At 42.0% G+C, this 25,666-nt stretch overlaps 1 protein-coding gene across 3 annotated transcripts in view; it reads right to left on the minus strand.

The window, feature by feature from the left end:
- usta (uronyl 2-sulfotransferase a) overlaps positions 1-25,049 on the minus strand; it is a 94,991-nt gene extending 69,942 nt beyond the window's left edge. For 2 of the 3 annotated variants that reach the window (XR_012099653.1, XM_073051460.1), the window contains exons 1-2: positions 24,783-25,049; positions 1,330-1,373 (exon numbers count right to left, since the gene is read on the minus strand). Coding sequence is in view for 2 of the 3 variants with exons in the window: in XM_073051460.1 (XP_072907561.1) it covers positions 1,330-1,373; positions 24,783-24,963 (225 nt within the window). In the remaining variant the exon portion in view is untranslated. The remainder of the gene's footprint in view (positions 1-1,329; positions 1,374-24,782) is intronic. The other variant, XM_073051459.1, reaches the window with a different exon arrangement.
- Between the last annotated feature and the right edge of the window lie 617 nt (positions 25,050-25,666).

Genomic DNA, 25,666 nt, shown 5'->3' on the forward strand with positions numbered 1-25,666 from the left:
CATGAATAATAAAGAATAATGCAAAGCTCTGATTAGGATAGTGCATACCTAGAATTGAACATTATACTTCAAATGGGGCATAACTTTAATCGTTATTCATCAGTTCAATCCATGTGTAAACTGACTACAGTATTCGCTTACAAGACAACATTGTTGTAAACATATTTAGAAGCATGTTGACTTTCCCATATCTACTGTTAGACTAAGAACATGGAAGACTACATTAACGCAAAATCTTTTTCTCAATGGTTCCTTTAGGTTGTCATAGCAGATGAGTGTGGTGGGCAGGGTTAGTGAGAATGAGCTCCTACTACCTACTTAATGTTCCCAGTGGTGTGTGTCTCAAGTAGCCTCTGATGATAACCAAGTCCAGCTCCTGGCTTTCATGTACGGCTTAGCCACTAAGCCCGATGGAACTGTTTCTACTGACAGGAGGTGGGGCAAAGGTAGGTTACTGGCACCTTAAAACCAGTAGCTCTGGCAGATGGAGCACCTCAGCCACATTTGGCAACTCACCCAGAAGGAAAACACTGATCTCAAATTGCTGTCTTGCAGCTATACCCACTCATGGGGAAGGCTTCAAGAGTGAACCCAGGGGAAAAATGTGGAGCTGGAGTTAAGGAAGTCCTACATTAAGTTCAATGTTGACTGACAGCCCCTGCAGTACCTCTGGTGCCAAACTGTATCCGTCTCTGCGGTTCCTTTGGATTCATCAGCTGCGTAGAGAGGGGGAACCCACCGCATGGGCAACAGCGTGCTCTCCATAATTGCGCTTCCCTGGCTTGCATATGGACATGTAAACAGCTAGGACGTTGTACCCTTTGTTGACCCTGACCAATGGTGGGTCTCTCTTCTGCAATTCACAGTCAATACCAGTATCATTGATTAACTCCGAATACCTATCAACTCAATATGATTAGATTAGGGTTCATGTTACATAAGTGAAAAAAGAAAAATTTAATTGAAGATATTTAACGTCTAATTAATGTTTTTCCATTTTATGTAATGAATTGGTTTGATTTAAAAAAAACATTTGAGCTCCAGAAAAAAAATAAAATCTGTCTATCATTTCTTGAGGAATTAGAACAGAAACTGCTGGAAATATTCAGGTTAGGTAGCAATTACAGAGAAAGAAAATTTCAGGTCGATGACCAGTACTGGGTAAAGTTAGAAATGAGACAAGTTCAAAGTTGCATAGGAAGTACGAAAGGGAAGGAGCCACTGAAGGTTTAAGCAGTGTCATAAATAAATATTTCTGAATTATTTGGGGCAAGATCACCCTTTTCCCCAACATGCAATAACAAAACCTCTCTCATAATCTGAATTTACCTTGAGGGGTTGATGATGATACCCATCCAGAAAAGAAGAACTGCCTGTAAAAAGAAAAAAATATATAATTAATATGATAGAAACACGAATATTTCAACATAGTCAACAATGAAATGACTATCAGAAAATATTGTGAGAATTCTGAAAAGAAGTTGTCGCAATTTAATAAGAATGAAGATTTTGTTGAAAGCCAAAGGCAGTTGCAGGATCATGCAATTATAGACATATTGAGCTAAGTCAGGCATGGGCAAACTGCGGCCCGTTAAGCTTTTTAATCCGGCCCGCAGAACTTGATGAAATTATATTAATAAACCTTGTTAACGTTTTTTCCCCGCAATTCTGGCGTTTTCCCAATAGATGACGCACTCTATATACATTGACCTTTGTTGAGGTGCAGCGTATTATTCCACATTTGCGCTTTACTCTTTGACCTCTCACCCCTTCTGTAAAGATGAGTGGAGCTAAGAAAAGAAAAGTGGATAGAGAATGTCGGGTGTTTAATAAGGAGTGGACAACTAAATATCTTTTTACTGAACATTGATCAACTGCTGTATGCCTGATATGCCAAGAGACTGTGGCGGTTTTTAAAGAATATAATATCAGCCGTCACTTTGCCACAAAACATGCCAACTATGCTAGCAACCAGTCAACGAAAGAACGGGAAGCTAATGCTCAGAGGTTGGCAGCTAATTTACAGGCTCAACAAAATTTTTTTCACCGTCAAACTGCCATTCATGAGTCAAGTACCAAGGCGAGTTTTATGCTGTCATTCAAATTAGCAAAGGCCAGCAAGCCTCTGTCTGAAGGCGAGTTTTTAAAAGAATGTATGGTGGAGACAGCAGGTGTATTGTGTCCGGAGAGCAAAGACAAATTTGAAAAAATCAGTTTATCACGCAGGACAGTGACTCGCCGTGTGGAACTGATAGATGAAGATATAACCAGTGACTTAAATAAAAAGGCAGAGTCATTCACGTTATATTCATTAGCACTGGATGAAAGCAACGATGTAAAAGACACTGCTCAGCTCCTCATTTTTATCCGAGGAATTAACAATACTTTTGAAATAACGGAGGAGTTTTTGACAATGGAGTCTCTGAAAGGAAAAACACGGGGAGAGGACTTGTATGACCGGGTGTCTGCTGTCATCGAAAATATGAAGCTCCCTTGGAGTAAACTTATCAACGTCACCACAGATGGATCTCCTAATTTGACAGGGAAAAATGTCGGCCTGCTGAGGAGAATACAGAATAAAGTGAAAGATGAAAATCCTGACCAGGATGTTACTTTCCTTCACTGCATCAACCACCAGGAATCTCTATGTAAATCGGTATTACAGCTGAATCATGTTGTGAATCCTGTCGTAAAACTTGTCAACTTTATACGTGCAAGGGGACTTCAGCACCGTCAGTTCATCATGTTCCTGGAGGAAACTGATGCGGATCACCAGGACCTACTTTATCACTCCCGTGTCCGCTGGTTAAGTTTGGGCAAAGTGTTTCAACGCGTATGGGAGTTCAAAGAGGAGATTGGTGCATTTTTGGAGTTACTGAGGAAGGCCGGCGAATTTCCTGAGCTGAGCAACAAGAGCTGGCTTTGTGACTTTGCGTTTGCTGTGGATATATTTTCACACATGAATGAACTGAACGTGAAGCTACAGGGGAAGGATCAGTTTGTGCATGACATGTACACAAACGTGAAAGCCTTTAAATCCAAGCTGGCTTTTTTCTCCAGGCAAATTTTGAATAAGTTATTCACTCATTTTCCTACACTAGCCACGCTGGAAGAGGCCGGCGCAAATGTGAAAAAGTACAGTGAGTCACTGGATGCGCTGCACAGAGAATTCTGCCGTTGCTTTTCTGATTTTGAAAAAATTGACAAGTCACTTCAGTTGGTGGCCTGTCCCCTGTCACAAGATCCTGAAACAGCACCAGAGGAGCTACAGCTGGAACTGAACGACCTTCAGTCTGACCCCGTCTTAAAAGAGAAGTCCAACTCTCTTAAACTGAATGACTTTTATACTTCACTTGGTAAAGAGGTGTTTCCAAACCTCCGGAGGACGGCACAGAAGATGCTGGCGTTGTTCGGCTTGACCTATTTGTGTGAACAGGCGTTCAGCGTCATGAACATCAACAAAGCCAGCCACAGATCCAAGTTAACTGACCAACACCTCAGATCCATCCTGAGAATCGCCACAACAAAACTAAATCCAGACTTTGATGCGCTGGCTAAAAAGGGAGACCAACAACACTGTTCCCACTGAAATTAAAAATAAGTTTCTTCGTTATGTCATGTAAAAAAAGCATTTGAAAATATTTTTTTCAATAAGCCTTACATGTTACATGTCATTTCTGTTAAGTGATGGACATGAGTAGTGCGCAGGTGCACGTACGTTCTCAAAATAAAAAATGCGCTCCAGATCAAATAACGCGATCCGCATACTGGCGCGCTGTCACTGTTCTGTCCTTGTGCTGGTCGTTGTTGAGTTTTGGCACAGGGGACAATTGAATAAGAAGGAGCAGGACAAGTAGACCTGCATCTCCTACCGTTTTTGAAATAAAGACAGTCAGGAGGAGGGTGATGATGATAATATCTTGAAGGATAACAGAATTTTCAGTGCTTTAAAATAATAACTGTTACTATTAAAAAAAGCTGTATTTTATTCATTTAATTTTCAGTGTTTTAAAAGTCATTTCAATAAATAGCTAAATACCATGGGACTTCAAAGACAGATATTTTGTTGTAATGCATTTGTTCATTTTCAATTGAAATTAAAGCACATGTTTTCTACATATCCCATGATATTTTATTTTCTCTTATGAGGTGTATTACCAAAACACTCCGTCCATCTGCTCCTGGTCCGGCCCCCGTCAAATTTTAGAACCCTTTGTGGACCTCAAGTCAAAAAGTTTGCCCACCACTGAAATAAGTAATGGCAGTGTCTTAAATACTCCAATTAATTAACTCATTCCATTTCAAATGACAATTTCTCCAATAACATGTAGCTGAGCTTTACATATGCTTTTGTTATCTTTATGCCTTGCTGTTAAAGGCCATTGCTACTTTATTAAACAGATAAACCAAGTTCCTTTTAAAATTACTTTCAAACGTAGGATTTAAAAAAAAAAAAAAAAAAATTTGTTCTGGGAACAAATTTGCAGAATTTAGTTTGACCCTTTGGTGAAAACTAAAATCCACATCCTACAACTAAAATCAACTGTCATGGAAACACAGTGGCCATAAACGTCACAATTTAAAATGGTGTTAAATCAAGCATTACTTTCTTTGAGAAATTTGTAAGCTTTAAAAGCAGATGTGAGCTTTGATCTATTAACTGAACCCTTGTACAAAGAGAATTTTGATGCTTTTCTTCCTCACTGTGGGGAATAATACACTGATGTCCAACAATTTTTTTTTGGTAAATATTTATTTTGTTTTAAGAAACAACACAGGAACAGGCTCTTCTGGCCAACAAGCATGCATGCACCCATGTGACCAATTACCCAATTAACCCATACGTCTTTGGAGTGTGGGAAGAAAGCAGAACACCTGGAGTAAACTCGTTACAGATACTGTGGAATTGAACCCAGATCACTGGCGCTGTTATGTTTGCTGCTAAGCTACAATACTGAAAGCTGGATTAGACTACTCCAGACCATTTTTTGTTCCAAATAATGAATAACATGATAATTTACTTCAGTCTTGTGGGGTTTCTTGGCTTTATTCATTTAGAAGCACCGAATTTGTGGTCAGTGAGAAACAAATAACACTTGCCACTGATCCCAACAAAAGCTTTCACAAAGCCCTGGCCACCTCTGTGGCAAAAATATCCCATTTAGTGATGAGTTAACTAGATCAGAATTCCCTGGCACTCGTAGCTGTGATGCCATCAACCTGATGAGCTGACCTGCTAATCACAACGGAAAATGCTGCAAAACTCAGCAGGTCCAGATACAACCGGGAAAGAGGAGTCAAAGACTGCTCATCTTCAACTGAAAAATTAACTGCTCCTCTGTCCATGGTTGCTGCTGAACCTGCAGTGTGATTCCATGTTATCTATTTTTTAATTCAAGATATTCCAGCATATACAGTCTTGTTATAAAATTTTCATGACCAGTTAATCGCATCGAAGACCTTCTGCAGTGAGCAAAACAAAAATAATTTATATATTATTAGGAGTACTCAATAATGATAAACATAACATTAGTGATTAAGATGAAAATTAATTAAAAATTTAAAAACCCTTTATATTTGAATGGTGTTGCAGAATTAGACACATACATAATACTAATTGTTTCCAGACAAAGTAGCTTCTGTACAGTAATCTTGGCTTGGTGTCATTTTGCCAGATTTTCATGGCGACTTACTGTGGGACAAGTTTGTAAACTATTTAAACACAGGACAATCAAAGTGATTTACCTCAGCTGTGGCAGAGACAGCAACTTTCAGATTTTAGTAGTGCATTACATAAAGCTAATCGCTTATGCACTTGAGATCCCAAAGCTGTTGTCAAATTTTGCAGCATAACATGAATAGTTTTTCCATAAGATCTTCCAAGTCCAAAGTAAAACCTCATCACGACACAGAAAAACAGAAACGAATTCAAAATAGCTAACTGTTATTCAGCATTGTGGTAATAAGCCAATTTCTGCAAGACAATATTTTTAAACCTGTAATATTTTCACTTGCATGAACAGGTGTGGGGCCTCACTGTAACAAATTCTTTGAATAACACCAGTCATTTTATCCAATTTTAGTCACACCTGAGTTAGATTTGTTAAGCAAAACGCACACAAAAAATTATTTTGCAGTTATTTCAGAATTTCAACTTTCACATCCATCTGAGATGAAATATATAACCTGGCATCTGAAAAATAGCAACTTGGCAATCCATTGTAATGACATTTTAAATTCTGCAGTTAGGTCTCTGGATTGGGACTCGAACCCACGACCCTGCACTTCAGGGACAAACAGCCAGAGAGGAAAAAGATAGTGGAACACAGAATACACTATAAATATTTGTTCAAACACATATCACTATAGGAACCCCCATCTGTTTTGCATTGATTTTAGAGCTTAAACGTTACTACTAATGTTCTAAATATAACTTATGATCAATCCCCATTTTGGTTAGATGCTCCCACTCCTGAATTTCAAAACAACAGGAAACGGTTAGGATGGGGCGTGTGGAAAAGAGCCAAAGGAACTAATAATACAAGCGATTATAAATAATGTGAACTGGAAAGATAACTGAGACTCAATGTTGACAAAACCCTTGAACCAAATGGTGTACATTTCAAGTTTAACAAGGGTAACAGCATTAGTGTTCATTGATTTTCATCCAAGTATATAAAATAACCAGAGTTCAATGCTCCAGTGCATGAATTAGATGATTAGAAAAAGGAATGTGAAGTAACTGTACTGCAGAGAAAAGATATAATGGCAATTTTAAAAAAAAAGTTTTGCAGGTAACAACACGATAAGAAGAGATTCCATGTGGATGCCAAAAGATTAGGTACACTGATGGTGGGTTTAGAGGGGATCCAGAAGAGAAAATAATTAAGGGAAATTAGCTCATGGTTTAAGGAAAAGACATAAAAAAATCATGAGACATTTAGTTATCTGAAAATTAGTTGCCTAGAAGAAACAAAATTAAGGAATGGAATTCTTAAATACACAAAGGACTTCTATCCAAACTTATGCAAAATAATTCCAACAAGACAGTTCATTATTGGATCCAGTAAAAGAGAACAAAGTAGGGAAAACATAGTGATAATATAGAAACTGCAATATGACAACAATCCAGAAATATGACCAAAATGGGGCAACTGAGTTTTGAATGACGCAGAACAGAATTTGTGAAAATAAAGTGGACGCTATCAGAAGGTAGCAATGGCAAGGATTTGAAATGTTGAATTGAGTCCAGGAAAAATATATTCTGTCTAAAAAACAAGATCAAACTAAATACCAATGAGGCACATTGGATGAATAAAGGCAAAGAAAAAAAACTGAGGGCAAGGAAAGGCCGACATTAAGTACAAAAACAGAGGCTGACCCAAGAAAGAAAATGAAAGAAAGAATTTTTTTAAGGGCAAAAGGAGACCATTAATCTAGTTTACTGTGGATCATAAAACAAAACAGTAAGATATACACCATTAGACTTTAAAATACAGCAGAATTAGGCCATTCAGCCCATTCAATCTGCTCTACCATTCAATCATAGTTGTATTTTCTCTTTCAAGCCCCTGCCTTTGGCCTGTAACTCTTAACTTTATTACTAATCAAGAACTTATCGAACTCTGCTGCAACAGTAGAAGTACGAGGCAATCTAATCAAAAACAAGAGAAAATCTGCAGAAGCTGGATATCCAAGTAACCCACACAGAATGCTGGAGGAACTCAGCAGGCCAGGCAGTATCTGTGAAAAAGAGTAAACAGTCGACATTTCAGGCCGAGACCCTTCATCAGGACTGAAGTAAAAAGATGATAAGTAAGAGTACAACACACACAAAATGCTGCAGGAACTCAGCAGGCCAGGCAGTATCTGTGAAAAAGAGTAAACAGTCAACGTTTCAGGTCGAGACTCTTCATCAGGACTGAAGTAAAAAGACGATAAGTAAGATTAAGTCAGAGGGTTCAATGCCCATCTAGAAATCAGGCGGCAGAGGGAAAGAAACTGTTTCTGAATTGCTGAGTGTACGCTTTCAAGGTTCTGTACCTTCTTCCTGATGGTAACAGTGCGAAGACACGTACTGGGTGGTGGAGATCACGATGGGTGCCACGCTCCTAAGGCACCTCTCCTTGAAAATGTCTTGGATACTACAGAGGCTAGTACCCATGATTGAGCTAATTTTACAAGTTTCTGCAATGTACTTCGATCTTCTGCATTGCCCCCCCACCAATACCAGGCAGTGATGCAGCCAGTCAGAATGCTTTCCACTGTACTGTGGAAACAAATGTACAAATGTAGAAGTTTTCAAGTGTTTTAGTTGACAAACCAAATCTCCTCAACTCCTAATGAAATATAGCCTCAGTCTTGCTTTCTTTGTAGATGCATCAGTATGTTCCGTCCAGATTAGATCCTCAGACATACTGACACCCAGGAACTTAAAATTGCTCACTCCCTCCACTTCTGATCCCTCTATGAGGGCTGGTTTGTGTTCCCTCATCTTACCCTTTCTGAAGTCCAGTCAGCTTTTTGGTCATACTGACATTGAGTGCAAGGTTGTTGTTGTGACACCACTCAACTATCTGATATATTTCTCTCCTGTACACCCTTTCATCACCATCTGAAATTCTGCCAACAATGGTTGAATCATCAGCAAATTTATAGACGGCATTTGAGCTATGTCTAGCCACACAGTAGAGAAAGCAGAGCAGTGGGCTAAGCACACATCCCTGTGGTGCGCCAGAGTTAATTGTCAGCAAGGTGGAGATGTTATTTCCAATCTGAAGTTAGGAAGCTGACGGTCCAGTTGCAGAGGGAGACAGAGAGGCCCAGGGTCTGTAGTTTATTGATCGGGACTGTAGGAATTATGGTACTAAATGCTGAGACAGTCAATAAGCAACATCTTGACATAGGAACTTGCATTGACCAGGTGATCCAAGGTTGCGTGGAGAGTCATTGAGATTGCATCTGGTGTAGACCTATTGTGGCAATAGGCAAATTGCAGTGGGTCCACATCCTCGCTGAGACAGTTGATTCTAGCTTCTCAAAGCATTTCATCACTGTAGATGTGAGTTCTACTGGATGATAGTCGTTGAGGCAGCTCACGCTGCTCTTCTTGGGCACTGGTATCATTGTTGCCCTTTTGAAGCAGGTGGGAACTTTCAACTGTAGTGGTGAGAGATTAAAATGTCTTTGAATACCCCCACCAGTTGGTTGGCACAGGTTTTCAGAGCCTTTCTACGTATTCCATCAGTTCCTACCGCCTTGCAAGGATTCACCATCATGAAAGACAGCCTGACATTGGCCTCTGAGACAGAGATTACAGGGTCATCGTAGCTGTGCACAGGAATCGTCAAAGCTGTGGTTTTATTATCCCTTTCAAAGCAAACACAAGAAGCGTTGAGCTCATCTGGTGGTGAAGCATTGCTGCCATTCATGATGTTGGGTTTTGCTTTGTAGGAAGTAATGGCCTACAAACCTTACCAGAGTTGATGTGCATCTGATGTCACCTCTAACCTCTCCTAGAATTGCTTCCCAGCTCTTGAAATAATCCTCTGCAAGTCATACCTGGTTTTCTTATACAGACCTGGGTCATTTTAAAGCAATTTAGAAAAAAGGGTGCTATCACACATATAATAATTAACCATGTTCAGTAATAGAGACCTGGCATGTCAAGTACAGTATACATGCAGGCATTGGACCAGTTTGTTTATCAGCTAGGAAAAAGGTAAAATAATAGAAATACACTCAGAAACTAATAATGATGAATAGTCAGCATGGACTTCAAGAAAGTTCTACTTGATCAACTTCACTTTAGTCATCAGAGGTAACTGAGAGAAGACAGGATAATGCTTTTGATGTGAATTATCAACACTTGTAAGCGCATGATGTGTCAGAAGAAAAACACTAGAAAGTTCAACGTCAAAGTTCCAAGTAAATTTGTTATCAAAGTACGCATGTCACCATATAATACCTTGAGACTCTTTCTTGCAGGCATTCACAGGAAAACAAAGAAATATAATAGAACCAATGAAAGCTAATCATAACCAGACTGTCAAACAACCAATGTCCAAAAGACAAACATTGCAAATAAATAATACTGAGTTGTAGAGTCTTTGAAAGTGAGCCCATAGGTTGTGGAATTTGTTCAGAGTTGAAACGAGTGTAGGTATCTATGCTGGTTTAGAAGCCTGATGGTGGTAGGGTAATAACTGTTCCTGAACTCTGGAGGTGTGGGGCCCAAGGCTCCTCTATCTCCTTAGTAGTGAGAAGAGGGCACAGCCTAAATGATGAAGGTCCTTCACGATGCTTTCTCCTGACAGCACTCTTTGTAGATAGGGAGGGCTTTACCTGTGATGGACTGGGCCACATCCAAAATTACAATCAGGTTTGATATGCCTGGCATGTCGTGAAATGTGTAGTTTCGCAGCAGCAAAGTGCAATAACATAATAAAAAACTATAAATGAAGAAAAGAATATATAGTGCACAAAAGAGAATAGAAGACACTGAAGTCATGTTCATGGATTCATTGTCCATTCAGAAATTTGATGGTGGAGGCAACACAGGTGTTCCTGAAAAGTTGAGTGTGCACTTTCAGGCTCCTGTACTTCCTTTCCCCCATGGTAGCAATGAGAAGAGGACATGTCCTAGATGACAGGCACCCTGAATAAGTTCCTCCTTTTAGAGGCATCGCCTTTTGAAGATATCCTTTTTGCTGGGGAGGCTAGTGCCCATGATGAAGCTGGCCTTGTTTGCAGCTTCCTGCAGCATTTTCTGATCCTCTGCATTGGCCCCTCCATTCCAGATGGCGATGAAACCAATTAAAATGCTCTCCACGGCACATCCAGAAATTTCCTAGCGTCTTTGGTAACATACCAATTCTCCTCAAGCTTCTAATGAAATATAACTGTTGCTGTACTTTCTCTGTAATGCATCAATATGTTGGGTTCAACACATAGATACTCTGAAATGTCAACATCCAGGAACTTGAAATTGTTCACCCTTTCCACTGCTGATCCCTTGATAAAGACTTGTGAGTGTTCCCTTGACTTCTCCTTCCTGAAGTCCACCATCAATTCTTGTCTCTTACTGACATTGAATGCAAGGTACAGCTCCTCATCATCATCTGAAATTCTACTAACAATAGTTGTGCCACTGGCTAATTTGTAGATGGTGTTTGAGCTGTACCTAGCCACACTGTCACAAGTATTGATAGATTAGAGCAGTGAGCTAAGCATGCATCCTTGAGGTGCGCCGGTGTTAACTGTCAGCAAGGAGATGTTATTTCTGATTTGCATTGACTGTGGTCTCCCAATGAAGTCAAGGATCCAGTTGCAGAAGAGTTTCAGCGGTCCAGATTTTGGAGCTTTTGATTAGTACTGAGAGGATGATGGCATTGAATGATAAGCTGTAATCAATAAACTGCTGCTGTCTGATTTAAGTGTTGCTATTGTCCAAGTGGTTCAAAGCTGAGTGGAATGCCAGTGAGATTACATCTGCTATAGACCTACTGTGGTGATAAGCAAGTTGCATTTTGCTTACTTCCCCCACCACTTTGATAGACATTTCCGTTCTTGAGCGTCAGTGCTTCCATACAAGGCCATGATCCAACCAGACAAGATATTCCCTACTGTGCATCTACAGAAGTCTGTAAAATGTTTAGATGACATGCCAAATCTACACAAACTTCTAAAAAAGTAGAAGCACTATGTGCATTCTTTGTGATGGCAGGTTATGTGCTGGTCCCAGGACAGATCCTGATATGACAATGCCAAGGAATTTAAAGTTAATGACCCTCTCCATTTCTGATCCTCTAATGCAGGTGTTCTCAACATTTTTTATGCCATGAAGCAATACCATTATGCAAGGTGCCCACGGACACCAGGTTGGAAACTGTTCTAACAAGTTCTGGTTCACGGGCCTCTGGTTTCTACCTTCTGTCGTCAATAATCAACTCTTTGGTTTTGCTGACGTTGATTGAAAGGTTGTTGTTGTGGCACCACTCAACCAGATTTTCAGTCTACCTCTTAAATGCCAACTCATCATCACCTTCGATGCAGACAACAGTGGTGACATCTGCATCACAGTGCAGCTATAAAGCAACTAGAGCAGGGAACTAAGCACACAGCCTTGTGATACTTAGAATGAATAACCAAACTGATTTCAAGCCAAAAGCAAAAAAAAATTAAAGTAAATGCTAACTGCTTGAAGAGTTACATGGAGAGTCACGAAGGATGGGACTAAAGCAAATTAACAATTTACATTAATGTAAAAGTAATTTCCAAATTTGCAAATGGTACATTGCTGTTGCCTCCAGATTACTGTAACACACTCCTGGATACCCAAACTAGCCATATCCTTTGATACCTTCAGGAACTCCAAATGAATGATAAATCAAGCCTCTCATGTTCAGTAACATTCTCCGGCACCCACTTAAGCAATTTTTCCAATTTAAATTGCCAACCTTAATTACAAAGGTCCTTCTGTATAATTTCCTCCCAAGTCAGGTTGAGTTCAGTCATTTGTGCAAATATAACAAGGTACAAATAAAATGAAAAAGTTACTTATGACAACATCACATGCACACTGAAGTGTACAAGGTGAAGGAAAAAAACTGCAAAAAAGGGCAAGTCCAATGCAGTGCATAGTGTTTGACTGTGTAGGTAGGATTAGGGTTCGAGGACCTGATGGAAGTAGGAAAGTAGCAGCTCCTGAACTTGGTGGCGTGGGGCCTCGGGTTTCTTTTGCCTGAAGGCAGCAGTGAGAAGAGGGCATGGCCCAGATGGTGGGGCTCCTTGATGATAAACGTTTTTGAGGCAACACTTCATGTAGATGTTCTCAATGACGAAGGGCTGTACCTTTGATGGTTCAGGCGGTGTCCATTAGTCTCTGCAACCTTTTGTATTCCTGTGCATCGAAGATGCCACATTATGCCATGATACAGCCTGTTAGGATACTTTCAACAGCAAATTTGCAGATGCTTGTTAGGGTATTTGGTGACATGCTAAGTCTTGATAAACTTCAAAGAAAGTAGAGGTGTTGGTGTGGTTTCTTTGTTGATTTTGTGGTAAGCCTAGGACAGGTTATCTGAGATGTTTACACCCAGAATGAAAGCTGGCACTCGTCTCCCAACTTCCCCTTTCAGAAATCCTTGGTTTTGTTAATGCTGAGCGTGAGATTGTAATTGTGACACAGCACAACCAGGCGTCTTATTTCACTCCTGTACGCTAACTCAATAGCACATTTGATTCAGCCTACAATGGTAGTGTCTTTGGCAAATTTATAGAGGGTTTTGGAACTCTGTTTAATCGTTTAAAGAGAGTACAGCTGAGGGCTAAGGACACAATTGTAAGGTGCACTGTCGATTGTCAATGAGATGTTGTTACCCGCTGACACTGATTAAGATCTGCCAATGTGCAAGTTAAGGAGCTAGTTGCAAAAAAGGTCCAGGGGCTTAGGCCTCAGAGCTTAGTGTATTTTTGTTATCCAAGTGGTCCAGAACAGACTGGTGAACCAGTGCAATAATACATGTTATTGATCTGTTGGGGTGACAGGCAAACTGAAGTGGATCCAGCTCATTTCTGAGACAGAGGCTGATGCCAAAACTAACCTTTCTGATCACATCATTACAGTGGGTGCAAGTCCAAGTTAGTAGTGACTGAGGCAATTTACTATGCTCTTCTTGGGCACTGGTGCGATAGATACTCTTTCATAACAAGTGGCAACTGCAGAATGAAGATACAAGAGGATGAAGGTGTCCATGAATATGCCAGCCTGTTGGTCTGCACAGATATTCAACACACAGCAAGGCAAGTCATCCGGACTGGATGCCTTCTGTTGATTTGCCTTCTTCAAGAATCTCAGACGTCTATCAGCCATGCAATACAAATTGCTGGTGAAATACACAAGGGTGGACATAGGCTTGGTCACAGCAGAAAAGAGAATGAAGAAGTTTTCACATTGGTAGCTTATTGATTATAGAATGCCACAGGCTCAATCTACACCAGTAATTAGATGAGGGCATGAAGTACAATGCACTCAAATTTACCTACAACGCAAAGCAATTTGGAAGAGCTTTCAGGATGTTGCAAAGAGCTAAGATGATAAGGAGAAGCTAAGTGGACAAGACGTAGAGATTACAACATTTTTAAACTCTGGTAAGAAGCGCAAAGTATTTCCAGACTGATGAAAGCTCATCAACCTCAAGCACCGTCTCTTTCTGTCTCCACAGATGACCAGCTGGGTGTTTCTACTTTTATGTCAAATTTTCATCACCTGCAGAATTCTGATTTTCTGCTGACCATGACCAACCAGCTGTTAAGTATATTCAAAACCAAGGCAAATTGATTACCGGACACTATGGCAACCAAAGGATATAGCGATAGGCTGGGCAAATAAAAGAGAGAGAGTCACCAATGAACTGGCAGAAGTTGCTAGAAAAATCATCTGCTTACGCCTGTTTCTGCTCAGGTGTGGTGGCATCCGTCGGTCTCGAGAGACCATGGATCTGTGCCTGGAGTTTCCAGGGCGCAGGCCTGGGCAGGGTTGTATGGGAGACCGGCATTTGCCCAAGCTGCAGGCCTTCCCCTCTCCTCCACGCCACCGATGTTGTCCAAGGGAAGAGCACTAGGACCCATGCAGCTTGGCACTGGTGATATTGCAGAGCAATGGGTTGTTAAGTGCCTTGCTCAAGGACACAAACACGCTGCCTCAGCTGAGGCTCGAACCAGTGACCTTCAGGTTACTAGTCTGATGCCTTGCCCACTAGGCCACGCACCAACACAGGTGCTCAGGTGTACATCAGCAGTAATTAAGTTCCCTTGCTTCAGTTTAGCTATGTATAGGTAGTCCTCCTCCAAACACAAAGTTGTGTTCCTAAGAAACCTCATTGTAGAAAATTATGTTTATAAACTAATAGGAAAATGAGGGCAAGGGGCTATAGGGTTTCAGACATGGAATATGAAATTTATTTTCACCACAGGATTTTCTAAAACTTAGATACTAAAAGCACTTTCTTATTTTGTTACCGCAAACTGAAAATAGAAAAAGCTGCATGCTATAATGTATGACTGCCTATTAATTTCTAAAGTAACCTTTAAATATCTTCCTGAAGTGAAACTAGCAGCTGGTGTTAAGACATAATGGTGTCTGATTGCTGCAAGAACGTTTTCATGGAAATAGGTACTTTTTCCAAGAGCATTTTTTCTGTTTGTCAATTTCTAGGTCCCAATGGCCACATGATACAAAGAATGCTTCCTCATCGATCAAGCATACTCGAGTTATGACCAATCTGTGTGAAAGCAGAATTCCTTGTGCATTTTATTTATAAGCACAATTGAAGTTTCTCTGTTGGCAACAGAGAGGGTATTTAAGTGCCTTTGCAAGCATTTTGGAATTAATGAGACCAGTGATGAATAAATTAATGCTACTGACACCGTGCAGACACTTTGCTGTAGAATAGCTTCTGTTTGAAATACTGCTACCTTAGTTTCGAAACACAAGCACTTAAGAGCAGAATGTGGAGGCTTGATTATAAAGAAACATGCAACAGTGCAGAAGGTGAACTGTAACATTCTGCCCTTCAGCAGCATACAGCTGTTTGAAAAAAAAGTTTATTGATCTTGGAAATGTTGAGAAATTTTAAGATTTCACTGCTGCTGTTGGCAACCATTAGAATCCAGTTCAAAAAAACACATTTACTTGGAATCTTCCCAAAATATGGGCGTGTTAAACGGCTGAATTTAAACTCAACGACTTACACACTGCCAAGCTTTCATGGGTGTTGGTAATTCCACTCTGAGTACTGGGCATTGAATGGTTCAACTCCCAACGCAGAAAATGACTGGTATTACAGACTGGGATAGGAATTACAGCCTCAGGTGTACTGAATAAATATTTATTTTTGATACTCCCTTTACTAAAGCCATGGCAGAGGAGAACCTCAGAAAGCATGGTGGCAGGCCATAAAGCCACCTGCAGTAGCAGGAAGTATTTGCATTCACACCTGGATGGACAAGATACCATTTTGTGAAGACCACACACAAAAAAACTGGAGGAACCTCAGGTTAGGCAGCATTTGTGGAGAGGAATAAATGATGAAGGATCTCAATACAAAACATTAACTCTTTTTTTCTTTCCATAGAGGCTGCCTGACTTGCTGAGTTCCTTCAGCATTTTCTGTGTGTTAATCTGGATTTCCAGCATCTACAGAATTGCTCCTATTCATACTGTGAACAAACTAGCCTCCTCCAAGAGGACTACAACCTTGTGGTAGGGTTTGGAGGCTTGCGAGGCTCAATAACCCAGACAGCTATGCTCAGGGCTTTATGCTTTGGCTCTTGGTGGGTCACCCGTGCCAAACAGGTCAAAAGGTAGAGGACAGACTAAGAGTGCTCTACCGATCTTCTGAGTTCAGCTCAGGACTAACAACCCTGACTGGTCAAAAAAAAGTGTTATGGAAACAGCAATGAAGAATCCTTCTTTATCTGTGCGTGACAGTATAGACAAACAGAGATGAAGGGCCTTTATTGCTGCCCTAAATGCCAGCAGTGTAACAGGCAGTAAGCAAATAAGAGCATACTAGCTTTCTCTTGCACATTTTACTATACACACACACACAACCCTTTATCCCTCCTTTCTTCCCCTCAAGGCCAAGACAGGCACAAGGCAAGGTTCCGAAGAGGCTTCCCTGCTCCTCTCACCATCTACACCACTACCAACAAAACATTCCAGCTGTTTATCCAGTTAAACTGTTGGCTGGGGCATTCCACTGCCCGTAATGCAGCTACACTCAGTTGTTCATCCATTGAAACGTTCCCACAACCAATGAGCTCACTTTAAGGACTCTATCTCATGTTCTCATTATTTATTGCTATTTATTTATATTTGCACCTGTAGTTTATTGTACTCTGCACTCTGGTTGATCTTTCATTGATTCTGTTATAGTTATTATTCTAAAGGTTTGATGAGTATGTCCACAGGAAAATGAATTTCTTGATAGTATATAGAGACATATACGTACTTTGATAATAAAATTTACTTTGAACCCGTCTCTTCACCACTGCTGTGCTCTCTAAATAATGATCTCAGGGTTTAGAAACGGGTACACCTATAAATGGTGCACTATAGAGTCTGAAAACAGAAAACGCAGGTGCTGGAAATATGCAACAAAATTCAATGTGGCAGAAATGCAGTAGGTGAGGCAGCATCTGTGGAATCTACTTTCTAATGACTTCAGTTGTCACAATAATTCTGGTTCTCTAACCAGTCACCATGTTGGTTCAACCTAAAACGTACAGAGGATAGATATCAGGTCGATACTGACTATGACACTGGTGATCACATTGATTTTGTCACGTGGAGGTTTACCACCTTGATTTTGGTTCCTTTTACAGTCATGGCATCGATCCAAGCTCCTACAGCATAAAAGCAGATGGTAACGCAGCACAGGAAGAGCAGTCTGATCATCGGGGCTGTAGCAGCACAGTGAAAGCCACTTAATTCCACATCCCTTTTACACCACTCAGCCATATAAAGCCTTCCTTTTCAACTGCACAATGAAAGCTTCTATTATATCAAAGTCCATAGAAACAGTAATCATAACAGTTCACTGCGCAAAAAAAATCTGCAGCCCTTCCTCCTCTTTTTGCAATTATCTTAAATCTGTTTCTTGTGGTTGCTGACCTTCATGCCAGCGCAAAAAGCTTCTCTCAGTCTATTTACTGAGGCCATCAAAACGTATTAAAAAGCACTTGTGCAATAATTAGCAGTCTGAAAAATCATACTGTGGACAACACAGTGGAGCAGCTGGTAGAGCTGCCGCTTCACAGTTCTAGTGGTCCAGCTCCAACATCCTGCAGTGTGGTCTGTTTATCTTCGTCCTGTCACCACATGGGCTTCCTCTGGGCGCTCCAGCTTCCTTCCACATCACAATGGTGTGTGGGTTGGACGGTTAACTGGCCACTGTACACTGGGTGGGCAGGAAGTGTCAATTGGGGGAGGTTGAGGAGAACAAAATAGGATTAGTGTAAAAGGATGCCTGATGGGCAGCACAGCCTCAGACAGGCTGAGGGACCTGCCTTTGTACTGAACGGTGCCAATTACAATTAATTCCTCAATGAAAAGCATGCTTTCATTTAAATGGACCAATGCAAAATGCCTTCTCTTTACTGACTGTCTAATGAAGAAATTGCAGGCTATTTGTAACAAGCCAGGAAGACCAGGGCAATGACTGCCAACACGAGAGAAGTTTGCAGATGCTGGAAATCCAAGATTTTTTACCAGTCCTGATGAAGGGTCTCAGCCAAAACGTCAAATGTTTCCTCTTTCCCATGGAAGCTGCCTGGCCTGCTGAGTTCCTCAAACTATCTCAAGCTAGATTTTAAAACTATTTTGACAGCTTCAACACACCTCCTAACTTGTTCAAGACGAACTCTGAAACAAAGTCTTTGCATCAAGTCAATTGACAATAGGTGCAGAAGTAGACCATTCAGCCCTTCGAGCCTGCACCGCCATTCTGAGATCATGGCTGATTATCTACTATCAATACCCGGTCCCTGCCTTGTCCCCATATCCCTTGATTCCCCTATCCATAAGATACCTATCTAGCTCCTTCTTGAAAGCATCCAGAGAATTGGCTTCCACTGCCTTCCGAGGCAGTGCATTCCAGACCCCCATAACTCTCTGGGAGAAGAAGTTTTTCCTTAACTCTGTCCTAAATGACCTACCCCTTATTCTCAAACCATGCCCTCTGGTACTGGACTCTCCCAGCATCTGAAACATATTTCCTGCCTCTATCTTGTCCAATCCCTTAATAATCTTATATGTTTCAATCAGATCTCCTCTCAATCTCCTTAATTCCAGTGTGTACAAGCCCAGTCTCTCTAACCTCTCTGCGTAAGACAGTCCAGACATCCCAGGAATTAACCTCGTGAATCTATGCTGCACTTCCTCTACAGCCAGGATGTCCTTCCTTAACCCTGGAGACCAAAACTGTACACAATACTCCAGGTGTGGTCTCACCAGGGTCCTGTACAAACGCAAAAGGATTTCCTTGCCTTTGTACTCAATTCCCTTTGTAATAAAGGCCAACCATTCCATTAGCCTCCTTCACTGCCTGCTGCACTTGCTCATTCACCTTCAGTGACTGATGAACAAGGACTCCTAGATCTCTTTGTATTTCTCCCTTACCTAACTCTATACCGTTCAGATAATAATCTGCCTTCCTGTTCTTACTCCCAAAGTGGATAACCTCACACTTATTCACATTAAATGTCATCTGCCAAGTATCTGCCCACTCACCCAGCCTATCCAAGTCACCCTGAATTCTCCTAACATTCTCATCATATCACACCCAGCTTAGTATCATCAGCAAACTTGCTGATGTTATTCTCAATGCCTTCGTCTAAATCGTTGATGTAAATCGTAAACAGCTGTGGTCCCAATACCGAGTCCTGTGGCACCCCACTAGTCACCACCTGCCATTCCGAGAAACACCCATTCACTGTTACCCTTTGCTTTCTATCTGCCAACCAGTTTTCTATCCATGTCAATACCTTCCCCCCAATGCCATGAGCTCTAATTTTACCCACCAATCTCCTATGTGGGACCTTATCAAATGCCTTCTGAAAATCGAGGTACACTACATCCACTGGATCTCCCTTGTCTAACTTCCTGGTTACATCCTCGAAAAACTCTAACAGATTAGTCAAGCATGATTTGCCCTTGGTAAATCCATGCTGGCTCGGCCCAATCCTATCACTGCTATCTAGATATGCCACTATTTCATCTTTAATAATGGACTCTAGCATCTTCCCCACTATTGATGTTAGGCTGACAGGATGATAGTTCTCTGTTTTCTCCCTCCCTCCTTTCTTAAAAAGTGGGATAACATTAGCCATTCTCCAATCCTCAGGAACTGATCCTGAATCTAAGGAACATTGGAAAATGATTACCAATGCATCCGTAATTTCCAGAGCCACCTCCTTTAGTACCCTAGGATGCAGACCATCTGGACCTGGGGATTTGTCCGCCTTCAGTCCCATCAGTCTACTCATCACCGTTTCCTTCCTAATGTCAATCTGTTTCATTTCCTCTGTTACCCTATGCCCTTGGCCTATCCATACATCTGGGAGATTGCTTGTGTCTTCCCTAGTGAAGACAGATCTAAAGTACTTATTAAATTCCTCTGCCATTTCTCTGTTTCCCATAATAATTTCACCCAATTCATTCTTCAAGGGCCCAACATTGTTCTTAACTATCTTCTTTCTCTTCACATACCTAAAAAGGCTTTTGCTATCCTCCTTTATATTCCTGGCTAGCTTGCATTCGTACCTCATTTTTTCTCCCCGTATTGCCTTTTTAGTTAAGTTCTGTTGTTCCTTAAAAATTTCCCAATCATCTGTCCTCCCACTCACTTTAGCTCTATCATACTTCCTTTTGTTTTAATGCTATGCGATCTCTGACTTCCTTTGTCAACTACTGTGGCCCCTTTCCCCCCTTTGAATCCTTCCTTCTCCGCGGGATGAACTGATTTTGCACCTTGTGTATTATTCCCAAGAATACCTGCCATTGCTGTTCCACTGTCTTTTCTGCTAGGATATCCGTCCAGTTAACTTTGGCCAGCTCCTCTCTCATGGCTCCATAGTCTCCTTTGTTCAACAGTCAGATGAAGTTTCCACAATAGATGGGAGACTGGGCAGATGAAGGTGAATGGAGGAATCAAATTACAATCTTCAGCTTTTTAAAAAAATTTTGGTTTTGATTTAACTTGGAACCTATTTTTGTTTGTTTAAATACTTAGACCTTTGAAGATGTAATCATCCTTTACTAAGAATAGAGTTCGGCGAGAATGAATCCTGTTTGCCACGTGTAGATGTATTTAGGAAGAAACTGAAGGGAAAAGAATTGATGACCTTGGCGAAAGCTGAAATAAACCCATGTCGGTTGGTAATTGCTCACATAGCCATTTAGTCAAATGCTGAACAGACCAACAGACAGCATGTTCTGACACGAATTGCTTCTGTTCAATAGAAAGAGCTAGAAGCTGTTTGGCTGCTCTTAATAAAACAGGAGCATTGCCACGGGATACAGATTAGTATACAAGTTAAACAAGTTCCATGCAATCAATTACAACTCTTTTGCTTTCAAAAGCAGTAAAGAAATAATCCACATATACAGCTCAAGCTTTACCAGTTGAAGTAAAAGCAACCAATTTCCTTAGTCAACATCTTACAAGGGTTAGCTTTTTAATACTAGCAACAATCCAATCTCCTCAGTGCTGAACCAGTCCTTAGTTATGTAAGGAACTGAGTTATGTAACATGAAAACAGGCTCCACATCTACCATCAAATCCCGTCATACCCACCATCAAACAAGCTCCACATCTACCATCAAACCCCATCTATTAGCAGTTATCCAACTGGATGATTTATTTTTCCCTAGAATAGCTCTTTAGTTGGGAAAAGGGAATTCCCAAAAGCAATCATTTAACCTGCCTCAATAATCAGGGAAAGCCTCAAACACTCTTTGAAACAACTGGGATGTGAATAAAGGAAATAAGAGAGTCAGTCCCAACAAAGAACAAAAGATTACAAATTCTGGGGACATCTAAGAGGCCACTGCGGCCAAGCACGCCTCCATCTTTTAATGTATTGATGATGGGTAACATTGCTGCTCTATTGCCTTGTAATACCAGCTGAAGATGAGACCAACTTAATGAACCTACAGACATTGGAGAGAATAGTTTTCATTAGCCTGTTAGCCACCTGCCTCATTCTTTCTGACGTTTTATTCAGCTGATGAAACATGACAACTTGCTGGCTGCAGTGCTCAGCACTGAGTTGTGCTTTCCACAACAGGATGGAGGCAGAAACAAGTCCACACAACATCAGCCCCGCAGCTAGTTCAGGCAGCTCAGTGAGAGGTGAGTGTGGCTGAGCAATGTTGCCCAGATTAAAGTGGTCACTACAAAGAAGGGGTAAATTGCAGTAGGGCAAGGGTTCCCAACCTAGGGTCCATGGACACCTTTCTTTATGGTATTGGTCCACGGCATAAAAAAGGTCGGGAACCCCTGGATTAGAGGAAACAGTCACAACATTTTAAATCAGAGTATAAGAAAGTAACTGTGTAGAAAAGATCTGTTTCTGCAGAGTTGTACAGCTCCTTCTACTTTTGGCACCTTTTTCAAAAGTACCAATGAAGCAAGTGTGAAAGATGACCATTATTTTTCCTGGCGAAGGAAGTTTAGTTGGGAGAAAAAAACCAGGCCTGCTTTCACTTGAATATAGCACATACACAGAATATATACAAGTTCAAACCTTTCTTTCCAAGCAATAGCACACATTCTTCACTATCTAACTCTTCATTCCCTTTCCTCGTAAACACATTCACCTTCCTCTTAACTACACCAAGTGATTGCATCAAATGCAGTTTGCCCATCACCTCTGTTCAATGACAAACATTTGCTCCCTATTACACACTGCAGTCTTGTTTTCAAAATACCACGTATCACCCCACCTTATCTCAGAAATCTATCCAAGTCCCAAGTTTTTCTAAAAATTCATCCTCTACTTTGGGACCTGACTTCAGTGAATCTCTGGAATTCCCTATGTAAATCCCTGTCTTTCCATCCCTCTTACACTAGATGTTCCTTAATAATTATTGATCAAGCTCTCTCCTCTGTAGGTCCAATGCCTTGCAGCTTCTGTACTATGCAATGATGCAGCCAGACAGGACACTTTCGATGGTGCTCCTGTAGAAGGTGGTTAGAATGGGGGCGGGGAGCTTTGCATATCTCAATCTCCTCAGTAGACCCTGCTGTGTCTTCTTGACTAATGAGGTGGTGTAGTGGGTCCATGTTAGTTCATCTGTTATGTGCACACCAAGGAACTTGGTGCTCTTCACTCCCTCCACAGCAGAGCCATTGATGTGCAATGGAGAGTGGTCAACCTGTGTCCACAATCATCTCACTTGCCTTGTCCACATTTAGACTCAGGCTGTTGCTCTCGCACCAAATGACAAGCCTCTCTACCTCCTCTCTGTAGGCCAACTCATCGTTGTTGAAGCCAACGCTGTATTATCATCAGTGAACCTGATGGCGAGGCTTGACCTGGATCTAGCAGTGAAGTCAAGGGTCAGCAATGGACTGAGCACACAACCCTGGGGGCACCAGTGCTCAGTGTGATGAAGCTTGAGATGTCCGACTGACTGGAGGCTTTCTGTCAAGAAGTCCAAGATCAGTTACAGAGAGGGGTGTTGAGCCCCAATGACGACAGCTTACCCACCAGCCTCTGAGGGAGGACAGTATTAAAATGCTGGCTGAGTTGATGAACAAATGACGCATCGTTTTCTCAGTGGGACAGGACAGAGTTGAGAGCTGAAGTTATGGCAACAGTAGTGGACCGGTTTGAGTGGTAGGTGAACTACATAGGGTCCAATGTGGCTGGAAAACGGGATTTTATAAGATCCATTACCAGCTGCTGTAATCATGATTATTTTTGGAACATTTCATGATGCTCATTTACCTTTTTAAACACAGCAATCAAGATTGCACATAACATTCTGAATGTGGTCTAACCAACATTTGAAGCATGCTTATGACTTTTATTTAATTATAGAAATTCTAGTTGTCACTAGCTTTTACTGATACTTGCGTATCACTTTGCTCTTCTAATCCTTTTAAGTAACTTTCCAAATTATGTGACCTTGTTGTCCTAATCAAAATGTATTAACTCACAAATACTGCAATTCATTTTGGAACTATTCACTTGCTCTCATAAACATTGCTCAATCATTTGGTCCAACCCTCCATTTAACAGTGTTAGCATATTTCAAGATGATTCAATTACATCAATATTCAGCAGGCATTTTAACTGCTAAAGTACCAATTCAGTTAATACATTGGAAAATAGAGGGTGTTAATTTAAGTTGGGAGTTCAAACTGCTCTTTAAATCGAAGGTTATTAGCGAAAGAAATTCTCAACAAGAAATCGGGGCAGCATTGAATTGGTATTTTATTCCTAAAGCTACATGAATAAGTGTTCAAAAGGGGAAATTTTAAAACCGAGCAAGAAAAAAAAGCTCTTTTTGAGAAAACGGCGCAGACTACAGGCTAAATAATTAGTGTAGAACTACTTAAATTTATACTGAGCAACATCTTTATACTGAGCAAATATTTATACTGAGCAACATCTTTTTCAACGATCAACTGCATATCCTAAAATGCTACCCGACCCAATCATTTCTTACAATCTCTCAAAAATGATCGGGTATTTGTTGCACTTATAATGCCCAGCAATTTGCCCCAGAACCTTTAACGCTCAACTTCATTAACCTTCTAGGAAGCGGAAAGAACCCAGACAACTCTGGAAAACCCCAGCGAGGTGGTGTGGGAGGAGGACATCCCAAGCCAACTTCTCCAGAGTCCTGGAATCAAGGTTGCCAGAGGGACCAGGTTTCTGCTGGTCACCGTACACAACCCTGAACGTTTCCACCGACTTTCGCCGCTGCGTTTCCGTCTTTATTACGTAGCCATTCCTTTACCATCTCTTCCCATTTGTTCCACCTTGGCTCATCGGATCCCTAGCTTGCCAGCCGGCTTTCTCCCCATCACCTGCGACCAAATTTGCGCTGGCTTTCACCCCCACCTTTCTGTAGAGTGCGCGAAGTGGAGCCAAATCCAATTTGAGTTAGCACGCTCCCACCCGAAACCCCCACCGCCGGCGGGCGGGCGAAGCTCGCTCCTTCTCTCTCTTCCCCGCCCGGGGCCCCGCGGCGCGCCGTTACCTACCCAGGTATTTGCGGAGCTCCAGGAGCAGGGCCGGGGCGCCGCCGTTGAGCTGGAAGCAGAGCGAGGCCAGGCTCAGCAGCAGCACCAGGGCTAGGCAGAGACCGTAGTCCCGCAGGGAACACTTGAGCAGTTTCCTCAGCACCATCATCAGTCGCCTCACCCGCACCGAGCCTCCTCCCATCGGGCTCCCGCTCCGTCACCGACTGCCCGCTCGCTGCTCATCGGCGGCCACTGCAACCAAAGCTCAGACTGAAAGGCGGCACGCAGGATGCTCCCGCCCCACACCCTGCGCTGGGCCCTCCGCCCGCAGCGCCCTCTGCAGCTCTGGCTGCCGCAGCACACCTTCCGCCCGCAGCGCCCTCTGCAGCTCCAGCTCCTGCGAGGCATCCTCTATCAGGACCTCCACCCACAGCGCCTTCAGCAGCTCCGGCCCCCACGCCACACCCTCCGCCCGCAGCGCCCTCTGCAGCTCCGGCTCACAGTTATTTCGTGCAGCCTTCCACGGAGAGCGCCCTCTGTTGCTCCGGGTCCTTCACCACGCCTGGGCTCGCTAACCTCTCCCACCACCACCGCCGCCGCTGCTGCACAATGGCGCCCTCTACCGCTGGAGTTTCAATTCATTTGCAGCGGCACCGGGAGAGGTCCCCAGTTGACGAAGCTGTAGTAGGCAGCAACCCCACGCATTTTTTTTTTGTCTGGAACTGAGAGGCTGCAGCACCTATTCGGAAGGAGTTTCTGCTTATGTTCTGTTTGTGCTTTAATCCACTATGGGCACCTGGGGTGGTGGGTTTGTTGTGGGGCCATCTGAGCGTAATCTGCTCTTGGACGGGTCTGAATTGTCATTCACTGGTGGACAGTCTCTCTTCACTATCAGGCAGAAGATA

The sequence above is a fragment of the Hemitrygon akajei genome, chromosome 7 (genome assembly GCF_048418815.1).
Source record: "Hemitrygon akajei chromosome 7, sHemAka1.3, whole genome shotgun sequence".
NCBI classification, from domain to species: domain Eukaryota; kingdom Metazoa; phylum Chordata; class Chondrichthyes; order Myliobatiformes; family Dasyatidae; genus Hemitrygon; species Hemitrygon akajei.